Here is a 27096-nt window from a genome sequence, read left to right as displayed (position 1 = left end):
CGGATCTCCCCCATGGATGACGGCGAATTTGACTTCACGACGAGGACGACGGTGGCACAGGTACAACAGCGGGACGTGACTAGGTGCAGCAGTCCCCAGGCCTGCGACCTGCTCCCTTACTCGCGACCACTCTCTCCTTGCGACTCTGTTCCTGACGGCGACGTGGCGTGGTACGGCACGATGGACGGTGGATGTGGCAAGGCGGCGGTCCTGAGCAACGCGGCGGTGGTGGGCAAGCTCCCTGTGCTGGCGCGGTCTTCTTCCTCTCCTCCCCTTCTCCGCAGCCCCTTCCCCTTTCCCCTTTCTTCTTTCTTTTTCTTTCTTTCTTTCTTTCTTTCTTTTTCTGGTGTTTCTGCGTATGTGTGCTTGTGGGAGTGTGAGGGCCGTGTGTGAGGGGTGAGGGGAGAGGTGAGTGTAGACTGTAGAGTTAGAGTTTTGTGTAGGTTAGTGTTAAATTAAGGTATTAATATAATTTTATAAAATAAATGAAAAGATAGAATAATAATAAAAAATCAAATTAAATATAAAGTATCAATTACTAAAAATACCTTCTAATTACCAATCTTTAAATAATTTTTTTTAGATACCAATTTAGTAAAAATTGGAGATAAGTAAATTAATTCTCCTTTATTTGAAAAAAAAGATTGAAAATCTAAATATTTAAAATTAAGGCATAGAGAATATTCACTATTTTTCAATTATAAGAACTCTAAATAATAAATAAGAATATACTTAACTTATATATAAAAATTTATAAAAATAAAATATTAAATAAATATAATAGATCGTAAATAATTTATTAATAACTTTTTAAAATTGTGGGTCTTACATTAGTTGCTAAGGGATTTGCACAAAAAGAAAGAATTGATTACTTTGATACATATGCACCGGTAGCAAGAATTGCTACAATTAGAGTACTTATAGCGCTTGCTTCCATTTTTAATTTTGTCATTCACCAAATGGATGTTAAAACAACTTTCTTAAATGGTGAATTAGACGAAGAGGTGTATATGAAACAACTAGAAGGATTTATATTTGCTGGTCAAGAAAATAAAGTGTGCAAATTAATTAAGTCCTTATATGGAGTGAAACAAGCTCCTAAGCAATGGCATAAAAAATTTGATGAACTATTTTGTACTAATGGATATAAAATAAATGAATCCGATAAATGTGTGTATAATAAAATTAAAAAATGGTAAAGGTGTTATGATTTGTTTATATGTAGATGATATACTTATTTTTTGTATTGATTTAGAAGAGGTAAAAAAAATTAAACATTTTTTGTCTAGTAATTTTGATATGAAAGATATGAGAGTTGTAGATATAATTGTAGGAATTAAAATTATTAGAGATAGTCATAATTTAGGATTATCTCAATCTCATTATATAGAAAAAATATTAAAAAGGTTTTATGAGTTTGAAGGATATTTGGGTGTACTTTTTTTTATCCAAGTATTAAATTAGTACCCAATACAGGTTCGTCTGTTTCACAAATTGAGTATGCAAAAATAATTGGATGCTTAATGTATGCTATGACCTATACTAGACCAGATATAGTATATGCTTTAGGTCGCTTAAGTTGGTATACAAGCAATCCAAGTAAAGAACATTGGCATATTATTCGAAGAATATTAAAATATTTGAAAGGAACAATAAACTATACTTTGTTGTATAGTGGTGAACCTTCTGTTTTAAAAGGATATACAGATGCCCGTTGGATAAACTATACAGAAGATCATGCATCAACAAGTGGTTGGATCTTTACCCTTGGTAGAGGTGCTGTTTCTTGGGGATCCAAGAAACAAACTTGCATAACGGACTCTACCATGACTGTAGAATTTGTTGCTTTGGCAGCAGCAAGCAAGAAAACTGAATGACTTAGAGATTTATTATATGAAATTTCAGTTTGGCCAAAACCAATAGCACCAATCTCTATACATTATAATAGCCAAGCAACATTATCAAAGGCTTATAGCCAAGTTTATAATGAAAAATTTAGACACATTAGAGTAAGACATAGCTATGTTAAAAATTTTATTGGCAATGGAGTTATATCTATAAATTTTATAAGGTCAGAACAAAATCTTGTAGATCCTTTGACGAAAGGATTGACAAGGAATTTGGTGTTTAAAACATCAAAAGGGTTGGGACTAAAATCCGTATTTTAAATAATTACCAATGGTGAAAATCCAACTCAAACTTGAGTAACATCAAGTCTTGAATTCAATGCGGTAAAGTACACTATTAGAGTAATTGCAAGTACTCATAATTATTTCTTTCATCCCAAGGTAAAAAGTACTTGGAACCATAATGGTATAAAGGAACAGGATGAGCTTTGCTCTTAATAGACCTATAACAAGTATATTATTGCTGAAGTATTTAATTATGGGATAATTTTGATAGAGTCTACCTATATGAGTGTGAACTGAGGCTAGTTCTTGGAGTTAGGATTTTACTTTTAAAACACTCACGAAAGGATATAAGACACAAGGTCATGTAGTATACTAAATATGTCATATTTAATTTAACATCTAAATGATACCGAAATTTTATGTGTTATCAGTGCACGCTTGTTCATATAAGTTAAATGGTTCAAAGCTTGTCTACCATTTTAAATTCAGATGAGTGAATACCACTGGTTACTAGGTAAGGGTTCAAATCGCAAGATACTTCTACTGAAAGCATAAAACTTTCAAAATGATAGGTTTGGAAAAGAATTTTTGAAAATGGTGGGGGATTGTGAGATATATTTTCAAAATATGTGGAAAGCTATTTTGAAGAGTTTACATCTCTTCATAGAGTTGTAACTTATTCAAAGGTTGTAACTATTTGAAAAGTTATGTCTGTTGAAAGGTTGTGACCATTTGAAAAGTTATGAATGTTGAGTATGTAGCTGCATGTTGTATGTACTCCGTACTTATAAATTTTCCTCATTTCATTATTGCTGGATATCCATCTCAACACTTTTTTTATGCGCAAAAGGAAGAATAGAGAATATTATTCTGTAAATTATCATTTAATGTAAGGTGATGAGTCCATATTTGATGGTATATTTTGACTCAATTTGGATGAATTCTAGCACATGAACTCACACTTAAGCACCAAAATAGCATACTTTTGTGTTTTGTCCCTAATTTGATCCTAAATGTGAAAACATGCGATTTTTGCTTGAAATGAGCAATTTAATTCTACTTTTATTCCATTTGATGCCATGACATGTTTGCTGAGTGATTTCAGGCCTTGGAGGCAAGAATGGATAGCCAAAAATGGAAGAAAGCATGTGCAAGGGAGAAAACATGAAAATAACAAGAAAAAGCACACACAACGAAGTGTCCGTGCACACAAGCACCTGTGCGTACGCATAGGCCATCATTCAGCAAAGTGTGTAGACGCACACGTCTGTGCGTCCGCACAGGTCCCTGCACGTGATTTCATTAATGAAACATGTGCTGCGCAAATTTGGGGGGGGGGGCTTTGGCCCATTTTGGAGGACTTGAAGGCTGAATTGAAGTGCTATATGAAGGGAAATCAACACATATCAACACATTAGCTTAGAGGAGCTCACTTAGATAGTTTTAGAGAGTAATTAGGAGTAGGAGTAGGAGTAGTGTAGCATTACTCTCTTAGGGTTTCATTTCCATTTCCATTGTAGCATTTTATAGCAAACTTTGATTTTGGATTTTGCTTCTTTAATTGTAAGTACTCTCAATTTCATCTTTAATTATAGCACTTTTACTTTCACTTTCCTTTGGTTCAAGTTACTTTGTTCATATTTACAAATTTGTGTTTCTTGAAGTTTTGATCAATGAATTTTATGTTTCTTGCTTCCTTTATGTTTGATTACTTGTTTATATTTGGTTTTGTTGATAGTTGGTTATAGTTTTCTATTTTACTTTGTAATTTTCCATGTTTTACTTTCATGCACACAAAGTGTTTGTGAAAATGCCAACTCTAGATTTTGAGTAGATTTTCACACCTTGGCTTGTGATTTGAGTTCTTAGGATACTAGAGTCGTAATGTCCGACATTTAGTGGTAATTCTTGGGTAGTTAGTTGACTCTTGTTTCCATTGACGCTAGCCTTTTATCAACTAGTTTGGTAAGTTGGTTAGGACTTATGGATTAAGGTCAACTACGCTTGCTTGACTTACTCCTCGATGTTTGGGGTTAACTAGGTGAGATTGACTCATCATAATTATCATAGTTATGGTTATGGCAATGATAGGATTCTTAGATCCTCACTCCCAAGTCAAGGCTCTTTTATTGCATTTATAGCATTTTCACTAGTTTTAATCTCATCTCCTTCCTACTTGCATGAATTCCAATTTTGAGTATTGCTTTGTTCTTTTATTCCTTAAGTTCTTTTAATCTTTCATATCTTGAATTCAAAACCCCTCTTTGTCTCCACAACCGAAAGAGTAACATTTCATTTGCATTCCTAGGGAGAAAAACCCGAGGTTGAATTACTCTCGATTTACATGTTTTGTATTGAAATTAACATTTGATTTGAGCATTACTTGTTAGCTTGGAACTATACTTACAACGCCAATCAAAGATTTCCTAGCTTACAGTTTTGCTCTCTCATCATAAGGCTTGACTGTGTTAGTGCATAAACAAGTCAAGTGTTCTTCATTGTATCCTGCAAAAAATTCACCAGTAACCCATTTTGCACACCATTGTATATTAGTTTCAGTATTCACAAAACATATTCACCCTTACCAAACATATTCACCCTTACCCCTGTATCTTCGTAACCTAGGGCAGCGCCAATAGTTTCAGTATTCAAGACAAATTGAGTGTTTTTAACAAAAGAGTGAAGTTCTCCTTTATGAAAAAGTAGGTTCGCATCAAACTCATGCACCAAATTCGAATAAATAGGTTTTCTGATTTTGAAAATGGGAGACCATTTCAAATCATAAAAGTTTTAAAATCAATCCCTTTTTCAAATAAGGCATCAAGATCAACAACATAGGAAGAACAGAGAGTATGATTTGTAAGAATTTGTTTATGAAACTCATAGTCAGCACAGGTTGCAAATAAGTGAGGATCATAGTGAGAATGAGTTTTACCATACTTTTGCTTGAAGTCAAGAGAGTCAAGATTAGGAGGCTCCCTAGTATTTTGAAGAACTGTTCTTTTCGGGCCTCTAGAAGGACAGTTGCTAGGAGCAGAGCGACCGGTGGGGTGAAGAGTGAAACGGCGAGGAGGTAATGGTTGGTCTTCCTCTTCATGCATGGGTCCCTTCCCCTTTCCTCCTGTACCACACAAGGATTCAGCTTCCTTTTGTGTAGAAGATGCTTTTGGATGAATAACTTTTCTTGCCATGGATTCAAATGAGTGGGACAAATGGGAGAAAGATGAATGGGAGTGAATGTGTATGTGTGTATGTGACTAGGGTTGTTTGGAGTAAGGAGGTTTTTTGGGTGGTATGAAGGCTCCTCTGCTTTTTCGGGTTGCAATCTTCTTTCTCATATTGAAAAAAAAATGGTGGAAGAGAAGATAGAGAGCGACGAAGATGGAAAGTGAAAGAGAGAGGTTAGGATTTGATAACCGTCATTAATGCTTAGTTAAAACCTTCTCTTTTAAAGCAAAAACATTTAATGAAATTATTTTCAAAAATTTTGAATTTTAAAATCATGAAATTTAAAAAGACAAGTCATGAGAAATGATAAAAGATTAAGATTTACATGACTTGAAATGGAATGAAGTGATAACCCAATAAGGTTAAATAAAATAAAATTAAAATTTTTTATGATTTAAAATAATGAGTCCATATCATGTGAATAAAGCTTGTCTTACATAGACCCAAAGGTGGGTACAGCTTGCTGGGCTATAAGGCACATATTTTCAGAAATTTTTTGGGTTAGGTACAAGCCTCCTTTTTAAAGATTTCATCACTTGTCCAATTTTGTCTCTCTGTTACCTAAGAGATAGAGCAACACAAATACCAGAAAATCATTATTAAATAACAGAATTAATATCAATCATTCCCAATTCAGTTCTCAGCTTGTAAAATCTTTCTTCACATAGTGGTTTATTAAAAATATCAGCTAGTTTCTCTTCAGATTTAATAAAATGAATATCAATAGTTCCCTTTTGCACATGTTCTCTAATGAAATAATATCTCATTTTAATGTGCTTGGTTCTTGAGTGCAACACAAGATTTTTTGAAATATTTATTGCACTCATATGATCACAAAGTAAGGAAATACTATTAATTTTCAGTTTGTAATCATCAAGTTGAGTTTTAAGCCAAATTAGTTGTGAACAACAAGCAGATGAGGAGATATATTTAGCTTCTGTTGTGGATAAAGCAATAATGGCTTGATTTTTACTTGATCAAACATTCAAAGATCTTCCAAGAAAGCAACACATTTCCGAAGTGATTTTTGTATCCATATGATCACCCGCATAATCTGCATCACAATAACCTACTGCACTAAATTCATTAGTTCTAGGATACCATAAGCCAAGATTAAATGTGCTTTTTATATATCTAATAATTTTTTTTAATGGCTGAAAGATGTGATTCTTTTGGGTGAGATTGAAATCTAGAACATACACTTACACTTTGAACTATGTCTGGCCTAAAGGATGTAAGATACATGAGTAATTCTATCATTCCTTTATACTTAGTTTTATCAACATATGTGCCATTCTCAACCTTGTCAAATTTGGTATTTGGATACATGGGAGTATCCATTGATTTGGAGTTTTCTAAACCAAATTTCTTTATTAATTCCTTGGCATATTTTTCTTGGTAAATAAAAATGCCACTAGGAGTTTGTTTGATTTGAAGTCCAAGAAAGAATGTTAATTCTCCCATCAAACTCATTTCAAACTCACTAGTAATTAAGTTTCCAAACTCTTCACACAAGGATTCATTTGCCGATCCAAACACAATATCATCCAAATAAATTTGAACAAGTAAGAAATCATTATTAGATTCTTTGATAAATAAAGTAGTATCCGTAGTTTTCCTTAGAAAATTATTTTATAACAAGAAGGTACTAAGTCTTTCATACCAAGCTCTTGGAGCTTGCCTTAGACCATAAAGAGCCTTGGTTAGCTTAAAAACATGATTTAAAAATTTTTTGTTTTCAAAACCGGGAAGTTAGGCTACAAATACTTCTCTATCAATAAATCCATTCAAAAAGGCACATTTGACATCCATTTAAAATATTTTAAAACCTTTGTGGATAGCTTGGGATGGATCTCCAATGATGAACTTATGTGGATAGTTCTTCAAGAACTTCCACTCCCTAGGCTTTTGGGATGAGGATTTAGCTTGGCTTTGACTTGGTTTAGCATTATTCATCAATCTGATTTCTCTGGCATCATCAGGAGACAAAATAGAAATGTCTCATTTGTTCTGAGGAGCAAATGCAGAACTAACATTCTCCAAAGAGGGATCTGAGTTGACATTTTCTTGATTCACTTGAGGGCTTTCCTCAGCTTCATTTCCTACGTCATCATCTAAAACAACACTTGGAATGAAGTTAGTATCGTAAAAGATACATGTATGGATTCCTCAATAGTTCTATGTTCTTTGAAGTAAATTCTGTAAGCTTTACTTGTAGTTGAGTATCCTACAAACATACCTTCATAAGACTTTGGATCAAAATTTTTAAGATTATCTTTGTTATTTAAAACAAAATATTTGCATCCAAATATGTGAAAGTATTTGAGATCTGGAGGGATTTCTTTCCATAACTCATAAAGAATTTTCTTTAAATGCTTTCTAATGATGGTTCTATTTAAAAGGTAGCAAGCTGTGTTTACAACCTCTACCCATAAGAATTTTGGAACCTCATTTTTACAAAACATTGCTTTAGTAATTTCTTGGAGACTTTGATTTCTCCTTTTAACAACCCCATTTTGTTGGAGAGTTCTAGAACATGAGAAGTTATGAGAAATTCTAAACTTATCACAAAAATTTTCAAAATCTTGATTCTCAAATTCTTTACCATAATCACTTCTTATATGGGCAATTTTTAAATCCTTTTCATTTTGAATTCTTTTACAAAGAGAAGAAAAGGCATTAAAAGCATTATTTTTGTGAGCCAAAAAGAGAACCAATCCAAATCTAGAATAGTCATAAACTACTATCAAGCCATAATGCTTACCTCCCAAACTTTGAGTTCTAGTGGGACCAAAGAGATCAATGTGTAACATTTCTAATGACCTTTTGGTAGAGATTCCATCTTTGGGCGTAAAAGAAGATTTCATTTATTTGCCCAATTGACAAACATCACAAGTGAAGTCCTTGTCAAATTTTATTTTGGAAATTCTTCTAACTAAATTTTTCTTAATAAGTTTTAAAATTTAGTACATGCTAACATGTCTCAATTTCTTATGCCAAAGCCAGTTTTCAGATTTCATGGAGGTAAAACAAGTTACTTTTTGATCTTTTAAATCCTCTAGAGTGATTCTATACACATTGTTGCATCTTTTTACTTTAAACAAAATTTTACAAAATTTTTCACAAATGATTAAGCAGTCCAATCTTCTAAATAACCAAATATCCAAGATCACATAATTGGCTAATGCTTAGCAAGTTATGTTTCAAACCTTCAAAAAGAAAAACATCATTTATAAAGGATGAGAAATTTTTACCCACTTTTCCTATGGCTACTATCTTTCCTTTGCCATTGTTGCTGAAAGTTACAAACCCTCCATCATACGCATTTAGTTTGATTAAGAATGTAGACTTTCTGGTCATATGCCTAGAGCATTTGTTGTCCGAATACCACATGTTGTCCTTCCTTTTGGATGCTAGGCAAACCTACAAAAATTCTCAAGTGACCTTAGATATCCAAATCTTTTTGGATTCTTTAATGTCAAACCATCTCTTTTGTCCAAGACCATTGTAGTTGCCAATTATTTTGTATATTTTATCTCCAATCATTTCTTCACTTATGAAACATTGAATAGGAAAATGACCATTCCAATTGCATAAATGACAAAATCTTTTTGGTTGCTGTTTTTTCATATTTGTTGGGTTTTGAAATTTTATGTCATTCGAAGTGGAAGCCACATTTGAAAAAGTAGATTTTTCAATAAACATTTCAGATTTCTTATAAAAATCCAAACCAACTTCATCATAAAGAGGTTTTTGACTATGCAAGAGTTGATTCAGATTTTCAAAACTTTGAGCAAAGTTGGCTAGATCCTCTTTTAGGCTTTTTACCTCTTTGTGAAACCTTTCATTTTCTTCAAAAAACTTTAAATATGCAATCACAGAATGCTATTTCTCACAGCCCTTAATTTTAGCCTTAAGCCGCTTGTTTTCTTCAACAAGATCAACAACGGTTTTGGCTTTCTGGTGCACGAAATTGTGATCTCAGGCAACGGCGCCAAAAACTCTGTATGCACGTCTTAATAACTTGTTTTTCATTCACAACTTCGATACAACTAACCAGCAAGTGCACTGGGTCGTCCAAGTAATAAACCTTACGTGAGTAAGGATCGATCCCACGGAGATTGTTGGTATGAAGCAAGCTATGGTCACCTTGTAAATCTCAGTCAGGCTGATATCAAATGGTTATGGAGTTTTCGAAAATAAATAATAAAATAAGGATAGAAATACTTATGTAAATCATTGGTGAGAATTTCAGATAAGCGTGTAGAGATGCATTCGTTCCTCTGAACTTCTGCTTTCCTACTGTCTTCATCCAATCAATCCTACTCCTTTCCATGGCTAGCTTTATGTAAGGACATCACCATTGTCAATGGCTACTTTTGATCCTCTCTGGAAAATGGTCCGATGCGCTGTCACTGCATGGCTAATCGTCTGGAGGCATCACTGTGGTCAATGGCTGCATCCTATCCTCTTGTGAAAATGGTCCGATGCGCTGTCACTGCACAGCTAATCATCTGAGGTTCTCGATCATGCTGGAATAGGATTTACTATCCTTTTGCGTCTGTCACTACGCCCAGCACTCGCGAGTTTGAAGTTCGTCACAGTCATTCAATCATAGAGTCCTACTCGGAATACCTCAGACAAGGTTTAGACTTTTCGGACTCTCATGAATGCCACCATCAATCTAGCTTATACCACGAAGATTCTGATTAAGAGATCCAAGAGATACTCATTCAATCGAAGGTAGAACGGAAGTGGTTGTCAGGCACGCGTTCGTGGGGGAATGATGATGATTGTCACGTTCATCACATTCATGTTGAAGTGTGAATGAATATCTTAGAAGCGGAATAAGTTAAATTGAATAGAAAAACAGTAGTACTTTGCATTAATCTTTGAGGAACAGCAGAGCTCCACACCTTAATCTATGGAGTGCAGAAACTCTACCGTATGAAAAATACATAAGTGAATAGAGGGTAAGCATGGCCGAGTGGCCAGCCTCCCATGGAGGTCTAGAGATCTAAAAATGATCAAAAGATACAATCCAGGATGATCCAAAGATGAACTAAAAATCATAAGATGTCTAATACAATAGTAAAAAGTCCTATTTATACTAAACTAGTTACTAGGGTTTACAGAGATAAGTAATTGATGTATAAATCCACTTCCAGGGCCCACTTGGTGTGTGCTTGGGCTGAGCTTGAATGTTACACGTGCAGAGGCTCTTTATGGAGTTGAACGCCAGGTTGTAACGTGTTTCTGGCGTTCAACTCTGGTTTGTGACGTGTTTCTGGCGTTTAACTCCAGACAGCAGCGTAGAACTGGCGTTCGACGCCCTTTTACGTCATCTAAACTCGGCCAAAGTATGGACTATTATATATTGCTGGAAAGCCCTGGATGTCTACTTTCCAACGCAATTGAAAGTGCGCCATTTTGAGGTCTGTAGCTCCAGAAAATCCACTTTGAGTGCAGGGAGGTCAGAATCCAACAGCATCAGCAGTCCTTCTTCAACCTCTGAATCTGATTTTTGCTCAAGTCCCTCAATTTCAGCCAGAAAATACCTGAAATCACAGAAAAATACACAAACTCATAGTAAAGTCCAGAAATGTGAATTTTGCATAAAAACTAATGAAAACATCCCTAAAAGTAACCAGATTCTACTTAAAATATACTAAAAATAATGCCAAAAAGCGTATAAATTATCCGCTCATCACAACACCAAACTTAAATTGTTGCTTGTCCCCAAGCAACTGAAAATTAAATAGGATAAAAAGAAGAGAATATACTATAAATTCCAAACTATCAATGAAACATAGCTCCAATCAGATGAGCGGGACTTGTAGCTTTTTGCCTCTTGAATAGTTTTGGCATCTCACTTTATCCGTTGAAGTTCAGAATGATTGGCATCTATAGGAACTCAGAGTTCAGATAGTGTTATTGATTCTCCTAGTTCAGTATGATGATTATTGAACACAGCTATTTTATGAGTCTTGGCCGTGGCCCTAAGCACTTTGTTTTCCAGTATTACCACCGGATACATAAATGCCACAAACACATAACTGGGTGAACCTTTTCAGATTGTGACTCAGCTTTGCTAAAGTCCCCAATTAGAGGTGTCCAGGGTTCTTAAGCACACTCTTTTTTTGCTTTGGACCTTGACTTTAACCGCTCAGTCTCAAGTTTTCACTTGACACCTTCACGCCACAAGCACATGGTTAGCGACAGCTTGGTTTAGCCGCTTAGGCCAGGATTTTATTCCTTTAGGCCCTCCTATCCACTGATGCTCAAAGCCTTGGCATCCTTTTTATTTGCCCTTGCCTTTTGGTTTTAAGGGTTATTGGCTTTTTGCTCTTGCCTCTTGGTTTTAAGAGCTTTTGGCTTTTTCTGCTTGCTTTTTCTCTCTTTTTTTTTCGTCATTTTTTTTTTCTGCAAGCTTTGTTCTTTGCTGCTTTTTCTTGCTTCAAGAATCATTTTTTTATGATTTTTCAGATTATCAAATAACATATCTCCTTGTCATCATTCTTTCAAGAGCCAACATATTTAACATTCTTAAACAACCACTTCAAAATACATATGCACTGTTCAAGCATTCATTCAGAAAACAAGAAGCATTGTCACCACATCAATATAATTAAACTAAGTTCAAGGATAAATTCGAAACTCATGTACTTCTTGTTCTTTTGAATTAAAACATTTTTCTTTTAAGAGAGGTGATGGATTCATAGGACATTCATAACTTTAAGAAAATGTTACCAAATACTAATGATCATGTAATGAAGACACAAACATGGATAAGCACTTAACATAGAAAAGGAAAAACAGAGAATTTAAGAACAAGGAATGAGTCCACCTTAGTGATGGTGGCGTTTCCTTCTTGAGGAACCAATGATGTCCTTGAGCTCTTCTATGTCTCTTCCTTGTCTTTGTTGCTCCTCCCTCATTGCTTTTTGATCTTCTCTTATTTCATGAAGGATGATGGAGTGCTCTTGATGTTCCACCCTTAATTGTCCCATGTTGGAACTTAATTCTCCTAGGGAGGTGTTGATTTGCTCCCAAAATTTCTGTGGAGGAAAGTGCATCCCTTGAGGTATCTCAGGGGTTTCTTGATGATGAGCTTCTTCATGTGCCTGTTGAGATCTATGAATGTGCTCTCTTGTTTGCTCCATCCTTTTCTTAGTGATGGGCTTGTGAGATGAATCTTTCCATCTCCCATGGTTCAGAGGTGGAAGCAATTGTCTTCCCTTTCCTCTTTCTTGAGGTTTCTCTGGCCTTATGTGCCATTAATGGTTATGGAAAAACAAAAAAAGCTATGCTTTTACCACACCAAACTTAGAATATTGCTCGCTCTCGAGCAAAGGAAGAAAGAATAGAAGAAGAAGAAGAAGATATGGAGGAGATGGAGGGATGTGTGTATTCGGCCATATGGATGGGATTGGGTGGGGAAGAGATGTTGAATTTTGAAGGTGGGTGGGTGTATGGATGTGAGTGGTAAATGGAAAACAGAAGGAATGACCATGAATGGAGAGAGAGAGGGTGAGGAGAAGTGAGTGGAGGTAGGTGGGGATCTTGTGGGGTCCACAGATCCTGAGGTGTTCAAGGATTTACAACCTTGCACCAAATTAGGCATCCAAAATGCCCTTGCACACAACTCTGGGCGTTCAACGCCAGATTGGTGCTTGTTCTGGGCGTTGAACGCCCATTTGTTGCCCATTTCTGGCGTTGAACGCCAGAACCATGCTTGTTCTGGGCGTTCAGCGCCAGCTCTTCTCCAGGGTGCAATTCTGGCGTTCAAATGCCCAGATGCTGCCCATTTTGGGTGTTCAGTGCCAGAACCATGCTCTGTTTTGGCATTGAACGCCAGCCAGATGCTTCTTACTGGCGTTTAAACGCCAGTAAGGTCTTCCTCTAGGGTGTGATTTTTCTTCTGCTGTTTTTGATTCCGTTTTCAATTTTTATATTTATTTTGTGACTCCACATGATCATGAACCTAATAAAACATGAAAAATAATGAAAATAAAAATTAGATAAATAAAAATTGGGTTGCCTCCTAACAAGCACTTCTTTAATGTCAATAGCTTGACAGTGGGCTCTCATGGAGCCTCACAGATGTTCAGAGCATTGTTGAGACTTTCCAACACCAAACTTAGAGTTTGGATATGGGAGTTCAACACCAAACTTAGAGTTTGGTTGTGGCCTCCCAACACCAAACTTAGAGTTTGACTGTGGGGGCTCTGGTTGACTATGTTTTAAGAGAAGCTTTTTATGCTCCCTCTCCATGTTTACAGAAGGATGACCTTGAGTTGCAAACACAAGGGAGTCCTCATTAAATTGAAGGACTAGTTCACCTCTATCAACATCAATCACAGCTCTTGCTGTGGCTAGGAAGGGTCTTCCAAGGATGATGGATTCATCATCATTCTTCCCAGTATCCAGGACTATGAAATCAGCAGGGATGTAAAGGCCTTCAACCTTTACTAACACGTCCTCTACTTGTCCATAAGCCTGTTTTCTAGAATTGTCTGCCATCTCTAATGAGATTTTAGCAGCTTGCACCCCAAAGATTCCCAGTTTCTCTATTACAGAGAGGGGCATGAGGTTTATCCCTGACCCAAGGTCACATAGAGCCTTCTCAAAGGTCATGGTGCCTATGGTACAAGTTATTAGGAACTTTCTAGGATCCTGTTTCTTCTGAGGCAATGTCAGTTGATCCAGATCACTTAGTTCATTGGTGAACAAGGGAGGTTCATCTTCCCAAGTCTCAATACCAAATAATTTGGCATTCAGCTTCATGATTGCACCAAGGTACTTGGTAACTTGCTCTTCAGTAACATCCTCATTCTCTTCAGAAGAAGAATACTCATCAAAGCTCATGAAGGGCATAAGGAGGTTTAATGGAATCTCTATGGTCTCTAGATGAGCCTCAGATTCCTTTGGTTCCTCAAAGGGAACCTCCTCATTGATCACTGGACATCCCAGGAGGTCTTCCTCCTTGGGATTCACGTCCTCTCCTTCTCTTACAGGTTCGGCCATGGTAATCAATTCAATGGCCTTGCACTCTCCTTTTGGATTTTCTTCTGTATTGCTTGGGAGAGTTTTAGGAGGGATTTCAGTGATCCTTTTACTCAGCTGGCCCACTTGTGCCTCCAAATTCCTAATTGAGGATCTTGTTTCATTCATGAAACTTACAGTGGCCTTGGATAGATCAGAGACTAAGTTTGCTAAATTAGAGGTATTTTGTTCAGAGTTCTCTGTCTGTTGCTGAGTAGATGATGGAAAAGGTTTATTATTGTTAAACCTGTTTCTTCCACCATTATTAAAGCCTTGTTGAGGTTTTTGCTGATCCTTCCATGAGAAATTTGGATGATTTCTCCATGATGAGTTATAGGTGTTTCCATAAGGTTCACCTAAGTAATTTACCTCTGCTATTGCAGGGTTCTCAGGATCATATGCCTCTTTTTCAGAAGGTGCCTCTTGAGTACTGTTGGATGCAGCTTGCATTCCATTCAGACTCTGAGAAATCATATTGACTTGCTGAGTCAATATTTTATTCTGGGCCGATATGGCATTCAGAGTATCAATTTCAAGAACTCCCTTCTTCATAGGCGTCCCATTACTCACAGGATTCCTCTCAGAAGTGTACATAAACTGGTTATTAGCAACCATGTCAATGAGTTCTTGAGCTTCTGCAGGCGTTTTCTTTAGGTGAATGGATCCACCTGCAGAAGTATCCAATGACATCTTTGATAGCTCAGATAAACTATCATAGAATATATCCAGGATGGTCCATTCTGAAAGCATGTCAGAAGGACACTTTTTGGTCAGTCCTTTGTATCTCTCCCAAGCTTCATAGAGGGATTCACCTTCTTTCTGCTTGAAGGTTTGAACATCCACTCTAAGCTTGCTCAGCTTTTGAGGAGGAAAGAACTTGGCTAAGAAAGTCGTGACCAGCTTATCCCAAGAGTTCAGGCTATCTTTGGGTTGAGAGTCCAACCACACTCTAGCTCTGTCTCTTACAGCAAAAGGGAAAAGCATGAGCCTGTAGACTTCAGGATCTACTCCATTAGTCTTAATAGTATCATATATCTGCAAGAATTTAGTTAAGAACTGAAAGGGATCTTCAGATGGAAGTCCATGAAACTTGCAGTTTTGTTGCATCAGAGAAACTAGCTGAGGTTTCAGCTCAAAATTGTTTGCTCCAATGGTAGGGATGGAGATGCTTCTTCCATGTAAATTGGAATTACGTGCAGTAAAGTCACCAAGCATCCTCCTTGCATTATTATTATTTTCGGCTGCCATCTCCTCTTCTTGTTCGAAAATTTCTGAAAGGTGCTTGCTGGATTGTTGTAATTTAGCTTCTCTTAGTTTTCTCTTCAGAGTCCTTTCAGGTTCTGGATCTGCTTCAACAAGAATATTCTTGTCTTTGCTCCTGCTCATATGAAAAAGAGGGAACAGAAAAATAATAATAATAGGGATCCTTTTTGCCCAAGTATAGAGGTTTCCTTATGTGAGTAGAAGAAAAGAAGAAGAAAATCTGAACTCAGAGAGAGAGGGTTCGGATTTTTGGTGAGATAAAGTGTTAGTAGATGAATAAATGAATAGAAGGAGATAAGAGAGAAGGAGGATTTTCGAAAATTATTTTTGAAAAAGAGTTAGTGATTTTCGAAAATAGTTTTTGAAAAAGGTTAGTAATTTTCGAAAATTAAAATCAAAAATTAAAATAATTAGTTAATTAAAAAGAAATTTTGAAAAAGAGGGAAGATATTTTCGAAAATTAGAGAGAGAGAGTTAGTTAGGTAGTTTTGAAAAAGATAAGATAAAGAGATATTTTTGAAAAGATATGATTGAAATTAGTTTTGAAAAAGATTTGATTTTTAAAATCACAATTAATGACTTGATTCACAAGAAATCACAAGATATAATTCTAGAGCTTAAAGTTTGAATCTTTCTTAACAAGTAAGTAACAAACTTGAAATTTTTGAATCAAAACATTAATTGGTGATGTTATTTTCGAAAATTTGATATAAAAATAAGAAAAAGATTTTGAAAATATTTTGAAAAAGATTTTTGAAATTTTTGAAAATAATAAAAAATGGAAAAGATATGATTTTTGAAAAAGATAAGATTTTTAAATTGAAAATTTGATTTGACTCATAAGAAACAACTAAATTTTAAAAATTTTTGAAAAAGTCAACTCAATTTTTCGAATTTTATGAGAGAAAAAGGGAAAAATATTTTTTTGATTTTTTTGAATTTTTTATGATGAGAGAGAAAAACAATGAAAATGATGCAATGCATGGAATTTTTAGATCAAAACAATGAATGCATGCAAGAATGCTATGAATGTCAAGATGAACACCAAGAACACTTTGAATGTCAAGATGAACATCAAGAACTTATTTTTGAAAAAATTTTTTGATGCAAAGAAAACATGCAAGACACCAAACTTAGAAATCTTTCATGTTTAGACTCTAACAAACGAAAAATGCATATGAAAAACAAGAAAATATGAATATCAAACAAGAAGACTTACCAAGAACAACTTGAAGATCATGAAGAACACATGCATGAATGCAATTTTCGAAAAATGCAAGATGAATATGCAATTGACACCAAACTTGAAAATTGACTCAAGACTCAAACAAGAAACACAAAAAATTTTTTTTGATTTTTTTATGATTTTATGATTTTTTTGTATTTTCTTTTAATTTTTTCGAAAATCATTTGAAAAAGAAAAAATAAGGATTCCAAAATTTTTAATATGAATTCCAGGAATCTTCAATTCTTAGTCTAAAGCTCCAATCTGAGGGTTAGACATGGCTTAATAGCCAGTCAAGCTTTAGAAGATATTGCTACTTTCCATGTATAGAGCAACTAAGTGTGTGAGAATCTCTTGTGATGATAAGTTGAAACTCCAGTCCAAAAGATTAGACATGGCTTATAGCCAGCCAGGATTCAACAAATCATCATAAAACACTAGAATTCATTCTTAAAAATTCTGAAGAAAAATATATTTTTGAAAACATTTTTTTTTTCGAAACAAAGGAGAAATTTTTGAAAGATTTTTGAAAAATTTTTGAAAATAAAACAAAAAGAAAATTACCTAATCTGAGCAACAAGATGAATCGTCAGTTGTCCAAACTCGAACAATCTCCGGCAACGGTGCCAAAAACTTGGTGCACGAAATTGTGATCTCAGGCAACGGCGCCAAAAACTCTGTATGCACATCTTAATAACTTGTTTTTCATTCACAACTTCGATACAACTAACCAGCAAGTGCACTGGGTCGTCCAAGTAATAAACCTTACGTGAGTAAGGGTCGATCCCACAAAGATTGTTGGTATGAAGCAAGCTATGGTCACCTTGTAAATCTCAGTCAGGCGGATATCAAATGGTTATGGAGTTTTTGAAAATAAATAATAAAATAAGGATAGAAATACTTATGTAAATCATTGGTGAGAATTTCAGATAAGCGTGTAGAGATGCATTCGTTCCTCTGAACTTCTGCTTTCCTGCTGTCTTCATCCAATCAATCCTACTCCTTTCCATTGCTGGCTTTATGTAAGGACATCACCATTGTCAATGGCTACTTTTGATCCTCTCTGGAAAATGGTCCGATGCGCTGTCACTGCATGGCTAATCGTCTGGAGGCATCACCGTGGTCAATGGCTGCATCCTATCCTCTTGTGAAAATGGTCCGATGCGCTGTCACTGCACAGCTAATCATCTGAGGTTCTCAATCATGCTGGAATAGGATTTACTATCCTTTTGCGTCTGTCACTACGCCCAGCACTCGCGAGTTTGAAGTTCGTCACAGTCATTCAATCCCAGAGTCCTACTCGGAATACCACAGACAAGGTTTAGACTTTCCGGACTCTCATGAATGCCGCCATCAATCTAGCTTATACCACGAAGATTCTGATTAAGAGATCCAAGAGATACTCATTCAATCGAACGTAGAACGGAAGTGGTTGTCAGGCACGCGTTCGTAGGGGAATGATGATGATTGTCACGTTCATCACATTCATGTTGAAGTGAGAATGAATATCTTAGAAGCGGAATAATTTGAATTGAATAGAAAAACAGTAGTACTTTGCATTAATCTTTGAGGAACAGCAGAGCTCCACACCTTAATCTATGGAGTGCAGAAACTCTACCGTATGAAAAATACATAAGTGAATAGAGGGTAAGCATGGTCGAGTGGCCAGCCTCCCATGGAGGTCTAGAGATCTAAAAATGATCAAAAGATACAATCCAGGATGATCCAAAGATAAACTAAAAATCACAAGATGTCTAATACAATAGTAAAAAGTCCTATTTATACTAAACTAGTTACTAGGGTTTACAGAGATAAGTAATTGATGCATAAATCCACTTCCGGGGCCCACTTGGTGTGTGCTTGGGCTGAGCTTGAATGTTACACGTGCAGAGGCTCTTTCTGGAGTTGAACTCCAGGTTGTAACGTATTTTTGGCGTTCAACTCTGGTTTGTGACGTGTTTCTGGCGTTTAACTCCAGACAGCAGCGTAGAACTGGCGTTCAATGCCCTTTTATGTCGTCTAAACTCGGCCAAAGTATGGACTATTATATATTGCTGGAAAGCCCTGGATGTTTACTTTTCAACGCAATTGGAAACGTGCCATTTTGAGTTCTGTAGCTCCAGAAAATCTACTTTGAGTGCAGGGAGGTCAGAATCCAACAGCATCAGCAGTCCTTCTTCAACCTCTGAATCTGATTTTTGCTCAAGTCCCTCAATTTCAGCCAGAAAATACCTGAAATCATAGAAAAACACATAGACTCATAGTAAAGTCCAGAAATGTGAATTTAGCATAAAAACTAATGAAAACATCCCTAAAAGTAACCAGATTCTACTAAAAACATACTAAAAACAATGCCAAAAAGCGTATAAATTATCCGCTCATCACTTTCCTTAATTTGTCTTTGAGAAAAGCATTTTCTGCCTTAGAAAGTCATTCTGAGATTCAAGTTTATGATTTTCATTTAAGAAGCATCTTAGTTTTTCAGTGAGATGATCAATCATAAGATAAAGATCTCCAGTAGAAGGTTCAATGAAAATTATCTCATCCATTTGATCGGCCATGAGACAGGTTTGGGATTTGCTTTCTGATTCTTTCTCATCTTCTGAATCATTTTCCAGATCTTCCCAAGAGGCCATTATTCCCTTCTTCTTTTCCTTCTTCATCTTATCTTCCTTCTTCAATTTTGGATAGTCAAACTTATAATGTCTAGGTTCTTTACAGTGGTAGATGATCTTGCTTAAGTCCCTTTTTTGTTTTCTTGAGTTGCCTCCGATCCTTTGCTTTGTTCCTTTTACTTCATCATTGTCTTGAATTTCTTATCAAACATAACAAACTCATCGTCAAATAAATTATCACTGGATTCATCATCCAGGGACTTAGTGACTGATTTGAGAGTAATTCCTTTTATTTTTTGAGTCATTTTTCAAATAAGTAGTTTCAAAAGCAAGTAAATGTCCTCTCAGATCATTATATGTCATTTGATCAATGCTACTACTTTCAACTATAACTATAGCTTTAGTTTTTCACTCTTTTGTGAGACTTCTTAGAACTTTTCTCACTAGCATAGGTTCAGGGTGAGTGATTCCTATAGCATCCAAGCCATTGATGATGACGTTGAATCTTTCAAACACTTCATCAATTGTTTCTCCTTTCTTCATAGAGAATATTTTGTACTCTTTGCTCATCATGTCTATTACGGTCCGCTTGACTAGGGTATGTCCTTCATGAGTGACTTGAAGCTTGCCTCAGATTTCCTTTACTGTTTTGCATCTAGATACCCTTCGAAATTTCTTGAAGCTGATAGCACAGTTAAGCAAGTTGACAGCTTTGGTGTTGAGCTCTATTTTCTTTTTATCTTCATCATTCCATTCGGCTTCAGTCTTAGGAGTGACTACTCCATCTGCTCCAATTTCGGTTGGAACTTAGGGACCATTAACGATGATCTTTTAGATGTTGCAATCAACAGATTGAACAAAGATCTTCATTCTCTCTTTCCAGTAGTTTGTAATTATTTTCATTGAAAAATAAATGTCTGTTACTGGATTGTCCTTCAGTCAGAGTATAGACCACCACATTAGAACCACTGTTGTTTGTCATCAGTACTTTTTCTCCAAGCTGCAAAGCTTGATATCTTTGAGATCAAGCTCTGATACCAATTGAAGGTTATTAGTGGCTAAAAGAAGGGGGGTTGAATCTTATCTTTTTTTTCTGCTGAATATTGATTTTTCTTTTTCAAAGACACTTTAGGAGATATTTTTACTTTTGTCTCGTAACAATTTGAGAGACATTTTCATTTTGTCTCCTAAGTAACAGAAACAGACATGAAGCAGAGAAGAAAAAATAACACCAGATATATCCTGGTTCAGCTACCTAGTGCAATGTAGCCTACAACCAGTCTCCATCAACACTATGATAGAATTTTACTATCTCTTTTTTTAAGATTACAAATACCAATGCTTCCCTAGGATCTACCCAATCCTATATGGGACAAATCCAGATTCTAAACCTAATCTGAATTTGACTAGACCTCAATCTAGTTTCAATAGCAAAGTGCTAACCCAACTTGTAAGAGAATCGCCACAGGATCATGACACAAAACAGAAAGATGTACAAAGAACCTCTGAGACATCTTATGACTTTTTGTCACTATTTAACTCACTGTCTTTTACCTCTCATTGGCTTTTTCTTACAAATCTTACCATATTTGTCTTTTACTATGAGACTCAGACATATTAAACTGAGAAAAATAAAATACTAAATGAACAACATGAAGGAGAAGAACTCTAACAGCTTGGGTAGCTATGAGAGTGAACTTTTGCTTTTCACTTACTCTCCTTAGCTTCAATCTTTGGCCGTTCACCCTTAATATAGAAGAGTGAAGCTTCCAAGGTTGAATCACGTTCAACCTTAACACTGTCTTCTCCTTTAATATCAGAGACTAGCAGCGACTTCATCAGAGAGGAGAGAGAGAAATGAACATGTTGCATGCAACTCACCTATTCTCTCTCATCCTTTTTCTTCTAAATTCTTCAATCTTGACCATTGAGCTTGACTTTGGCTCCAAGTTTTGATTCTGAACGTTGATGTGCTTCTGAACCAAGATGGCTTCACGTTCTCCATTGTTGCTTCTTCCATGCTTGTGACCTTGTGGCTTTCTTCTTGGTTCCTCGGTGAAGCACAAATGAAGAAAGAAACTTTTGATGTGCTTTGACCGAGAGAGTCTAGCTACTTGACCGAAGTCCTTCTTCTTTACTTTGATTTAGCAACAATCTTTTTGTTTTTTCTCAAAACCTATTTTCTATAGTTTCCATTTTCTTCTTTCTTCTTCTTTAAATGAGTGATGTGACCGAAGCAAGAGAGAGAAGGGAGAGAAGAGAGAAGTGATGGCTTTCGGTGGAAGTTTTAAAAAATTAATTGAATTAAATTTTGAGTTACAGTTACCAAGAGTGGGAGTAACCGAAAGGGGCTTTGAAAAACTTGAGCCTATTTGGTTTTCTTTCTTTTTCAAGCCACTAAATTTAAAACAAATTGGTATAAAATTAAACTTATTTAATGATCAAGATAGACTTGTTTAATTGGACCAATATAAAACTTAATTTTCTTTCCTATACACTAAACTTAAATACATCAAATAAATAATCAATAATACTTTAATTAACATTTTAATAATATTTAATCATAATTTTAATATTAATTTTTCAAACTCAACACATATATACTTATACTGAAAGAAATCATGAGTTCATAAAACAATTTGTCATATATGGTCGTACGAGAAATTATTATATCTTGGCTCTTGACATAATTTTAATGAGTAAGATATAATTCTATTTAATCCATCGAATATTTTGCCACATATATTATCATATATGAAAGTAATATCATAAAATAATTCAAATGAGCAAAATATCATACTCATTTAGAATATTTTAATTAAAAAAATGAAATTTGAAGGCTGAAAACACCATGAAAATATTGAGAATTATTTGTGTATATTCATAAATTAGTGAAATTAAAAATAGATGAATTTTATTTATTTTTGATTTACCATTATATATATATATAATGTTATAAAGTCCAAGTGAGTTCATATATTAGGAATTACTTCTAGATCAATATTTGAGAAGAAAATGATGATCAAGCATGTAATATTTATAAAAAATATGTAAGAATATTTGTATATAATGTAGTCTTTACTATTGTTTGGTTACCACGTATTTGTGGTATTTATATATGTCGCTTTACATGCTTTTTACTTCTAAAATAATTAGCCCTGGAATAATTAAACATTTCAAAACAAAATAATTAACAACTCAACATACAGTAGCAAAACAATAAAAATACAATGTTCGATATTTGGTATTCTAACTGGAACTTTAGTGCTTTTTTTTTTTACAAATATTTTATATCTTAAACACTCCAATAATTATATTATAAATTTTTAAATTTTTAATTTCTTGTAAATTTATTTATTTGTTTTAAAAAAATTACATTTGAGTATTTAATTTTGGTTTAAATATCATTATATTATTTTTAGAACAATATTTTATGGCCAAAAAATATTATTATTTTTGGATAGTACTTGACAAGCAATAATTTATACTTATATTTATAGAAATTTTACATAAAAAATATATAATTTATATTTATATTTACTAGATATAAATAAATACAGTTTATACTCACATTTTTTAAAATTTGAACACAAATTAGTAAAACTTATTTGTTAAAGAGAATTCAATATTTGTACGGATTAAAATAATGGCAAAAATATTAAAAATTGCTGCCCAAAAAAATTTGTTATTTCTATGTTAAAATCTTGGCCCTCAACAATTTCTTTCAAGCTCCTAGTTCGAGCCCCATTTGTCAACTAGATATGCTAAACTTCCACTCGTCTCAAGTCAATATGTCAAGTTGTCAACTATGAAATTTTCCACTAAGACAATAATGGAAGCTGGACTTTAAACAAAAATTTGGTTTGATAATGATATGTCTGAATTTTAGAGTTTATTTTCAAATCCATATATAATCAATTTATCTTTAGTGATATACTTTTCATTCAAGAATATAAGTTAGCGATGGAAATAGTACTATATATATCCCATATAAGATCAAATACTTAGCAGTTAGAACAATATGCAACCTTCTAGCTACCTTGTTTTCTCTCCTTCAAACATGTCATCACATTTGTTATGTCTTTTCTTTTTTCTCTTCACTTCAAACGCTGTTGCCTCTGCCTTAGGAAATGAGAGTGACCATCTTGCACTGATCAAATTCAAAGATTCAATATCTAGTGACCCTTTTGGAGTGTTATCCACTTGGAACAGCTCAACCCACTTTTGCAACTGGCAGGGAGTCAAATGTGGCAGCAAACATCAGAGAGTCACAAAACTGACTTTAGATTTATACAATTTGCAAGGGTCAATATCACCGTATGTTGGCAACCTTTCCTTTCTTAGAGTCTTGAGCCTTCAGCTCAATAACTTCCATGGTCATGTTCCGCAAACAATAAGCCGTTTGTTTCGACTGAGGGCACTTGCTTTATATAGTAACAATTTAGTTGGGGAGTTTCCCATTGGTGCCACGAACTGTTCTAAATTAAAAACATTGATGTTAGACCACAATCATTTTAGCGGCCACATACCAGTGGAGATTGGGTTTCTTGGGAATCTTGAAAGATTGTTTCTTGTTTCAAACAATTTTTCAGGACCAATCCCATTATCAATGTGGAATTTATCTTCTCTTGTTCTTCTTAGTGCAGCTTATAATAATTTGGAGGGAAATATACCTGACGAAATAGGCCATTTGAAGGACTTAGTTAATATTTCACTGGGAGTTAATAAAATGTCTGGTAAGATTCCACACTCGCTTTACAATTTGTCATCACTCTCTGTCTTAACACTTTCATTCAATCAACTTGAGGGTTCTCTTCCAAGCAACATGTTCTCCAACCTCTCAAATCTCAGGATCATTGAACTGGCTGGGAACCAATTTTCAGGTCCTATACCAACATCCATCACAACTGCATTTGGCCTTCAAGAAGTTGATTTTTCTATCAACAATTTTGTTGGACAAGTCCCAAATCTAGGAAGCCTTCGAAATCTCTCAGTTCTAGATTTAGGTACAAATGATTTTGGAGGGAATTCATCTATTAATGAGTGGGAGTTCATAAAGTCTTTGATAAACTGTAGTAAGCTGCAAGAGTTTGGTTTCGAGTACAATAATTTTGTAGGTCATTTGCCAAATTTCATAGGCAATTTGTCCACCAAGATCAGCCAACTAGCATTTGGTGGAAATCAGATTTCCGAGCAAATTCCTACAGAATTAGGCAATCTTGTTAACTTAATTTCCTTGACAATGGAGAACAACCACCTAACTGAGTCCATTCCAACTTCTTTTGGTAACTTTCAAAAGTTGCAATATTTGGATATGAACAGTAACAAATTTTCAGGAGAAATACCCGCTATCATAGGTAACCTAAGCCAGTTGTCTGAGTTAGATTTGTCACATAATATGTTAAATGGAAACATTCCTTCAGCCATTGGAAATTGCAAGAGATTACAAAGTCTAGATTTTTCATATAACAACCTTAGTGGAATCATACCATCACAAGTATTTGAAATTCCATCTTTGTCAATCTTGTTGAATATTTCACACAACTCATTAAGTGGTAGTTTACCAAGTGAAATAGGCCTGCTTAAAAGTATTGGTACACTAGATGTTTCTGAGAATCATCTGTCCAATAAGATTCCGGAAGCAATAGGAGAATGTGAGAGTTTGGAGTACCTTTATTTGCAGGGGAATTCCTTTCATGGAATCATACCACCTTCTCTGGCTTCTCTAAAAGGTCTTCAACACTTAGACCTATCGCAGAATCAGTTGTCCGGAACAATTCCACAAGAACTGCAGAACATTTCTGTTTTGGTATACTTCAATGCTTCTTTTAACATGTTGGAGGGTGAGGTACCAATGAATGGCGTGTTCCGAAACACAACTGAAGTTTCATTGAGCGGCAATCGCAAGCTTTGTGGAGGGATCGCAAGCTTAAGGCTTCCACCGTGTCCTTCAAAAGCTACAAAAAAGAGAAAACATCATGGATTCAAGATTTGGATGATAGTTATCATACCATCTTCAGTTGTGTTTCTTCTTTTGCTTTCATCAATTCTTGCACTCTTTTCTAGAAGAAGAAGACAAAGAAAAGCATCTGTATAATGCAACAAATGAGAAAGTGCCCAGAGTATCATATCAGAACCTATATAATGCAACAAATGGGTTCTCAAATGAGAACTTAATAGGATCCGGTGGTTATAGCTCTGTGTATAAAGCAATACTTGATTCTGCAGAAGAAGTTGTTGCTGTAAAGGTTCTAAACCTTCAACTGAAAGGAGCTCACAAAAGTTTCACGGCTGAATGCAATGCTTTAAGAAATATCAGGCACAGAAATCTAGCGAAGATTGTAACATGTTGCTCTAGTGTGGATTACAAGGGAAATGATTTTAAGGCTCTGGTTTACGAGTACATGTCGAATGGAAGCTTAGACAAATGGTTGCATCCCAATAGAGAAAGTTCGAACAAACTAAGAACGCTAAACCTGCCGCAGAGATTACAAGTTATTATGGGCATTGCCTGCGCATTGCATTATCTTCACTATGAATGTGAGCAGCCTGTTATTCATTGCGATTTGAAGCCGAGCAATGTCCTTCTTGAAGATAACATGGATGCTCAAGTGAGTGATTTCGGTTTAGCAAGACTTATCCCAGTGGTTGATGGCAACTCTCAAAACCAAACCAGCACCAGTGGAATCAAAGGAACAATAGGTTATGCTCCTCCAGGTAATTTCTTTAAGGAAAAAATGCAATTAATCCCTTAGTTCAGTAGTTTAGAGTGTAAAGTGCAAATGAGTGAACGCTCACAAATTTAATTGCATTTTTCTTCTTGTCTAATATTGTTGTCACTCGAGATTCACTAAATATCCATTTATTTTCATCCTTTGTATCTCTTACTTTTTTTTTCTAAAATGCATCGTAGAATATGGAACAAGTTCTCAAGTGTCAATAGAAGGTGACATATATAGCTTTGGCATTCTTGTTTTGGAGATGCTAACCGGGAAAATACCAACAGAAGAAATGTTCAAAGATGGGTGTAGCCTCCACAACTATGTCCGTGATGCATGTCCAGATAATATCTTGGAGATTGTTGATACAACTCTGCTGTCATTGATAGGTGAAGAAATTCAAGCACCAACAGGTGTAGAAGAAAATAATCATATTGAGAATGAAGGACATTTGCAGAGTAATGTTGAGAACTGCTTATTCTCATTATTCAAGATTGGTCTTGCTTGTTCTGTGGACTCACCAAGAGAAAGGATGAACATGATGGAAGTCAATAGAGAACTCAACATTATCAAAAATAATTTTCATGCTTGAGTGTTCAATGTTAATTATGGATTACTTATGTGACACAATCTGTTGGTTAACAGTTCAGGCAGTTTGTTGAAACTGTCCTGAACAATTTAGTATTTCAATATTGTTTTTAATGTTTAAGTCAAACAAAATCCTGTGAGTATTGTATGTCATGAATAATTCTTGATTTGTTCAACAAGTCATGCTAGCTTTTTATGCAAGCAAATATGAAAGAGTGCAATTGTGAAACAATTTTTGTCTTAATTTCTTCTCATGTATATCGACCATGCTATAAAATACA

At 35.1% G+C, this 27096-nt stretch overlaps 1 protein-coding gene and 1 non-coding gene across 2 annotated transcripts; both read left to right on the top strand.

Moving 5' to 3' along the window:
* Positions 1-15149: 15149 nt before the first annotated feature.
* On the top strand, positions 15150-15257 carry LOC112746601 (small nucleolar RNA R71). The gene has a single exon (XR_003174477.1). It is a non-coding gene; the product is annotated as a small nucleolar RNA R71 (small nucleolar RNA).
* An 8286-nt stretch (positions 15258-23543) lies between these two features.
* LOC112742943 (LRR receptor-like serine/threonine-protein kinase EFR) lies at positions 23544-26840 on the top strand. Its single transcript, XM_072216108.1, has 3 exons — positions 23544-25573; positions 25617-26225; positions 26422-26840. The coding sequence occupies exons 1-3, from the start codon at positions 23569-23571 to the stop codon at positions 26817-26819; spliced, it is 3012 nt and encodes a 1003-aa protein (XP_072072209.1). The 5' UTR covers positions 23544-23568; the 3' UTR covers positions 26820-26840.
* Positions 26841-27096: the final 256 nt, after the last annotated feature.

Source organism: Arachis hypogaea, chromosome 14 (assembly GCF_003086295.3).
Source record: "Arachis hypogaea cultivar Tifrunner chromosome 14, arahy.Tifrunner.gnm2.J5K5, whole genome shotgun sequence".
NCBI classification, from domain to species: domain Eukaryota; kingdom Viridiplantae; phylum Streptophyta; class Magnoliopsida; order Fabales; family Fabaceae; genus Arachis; species Arachis hypogaea.
This window is presented reverse-complemented; position numbering and strand designations above follow the sequence as displayed.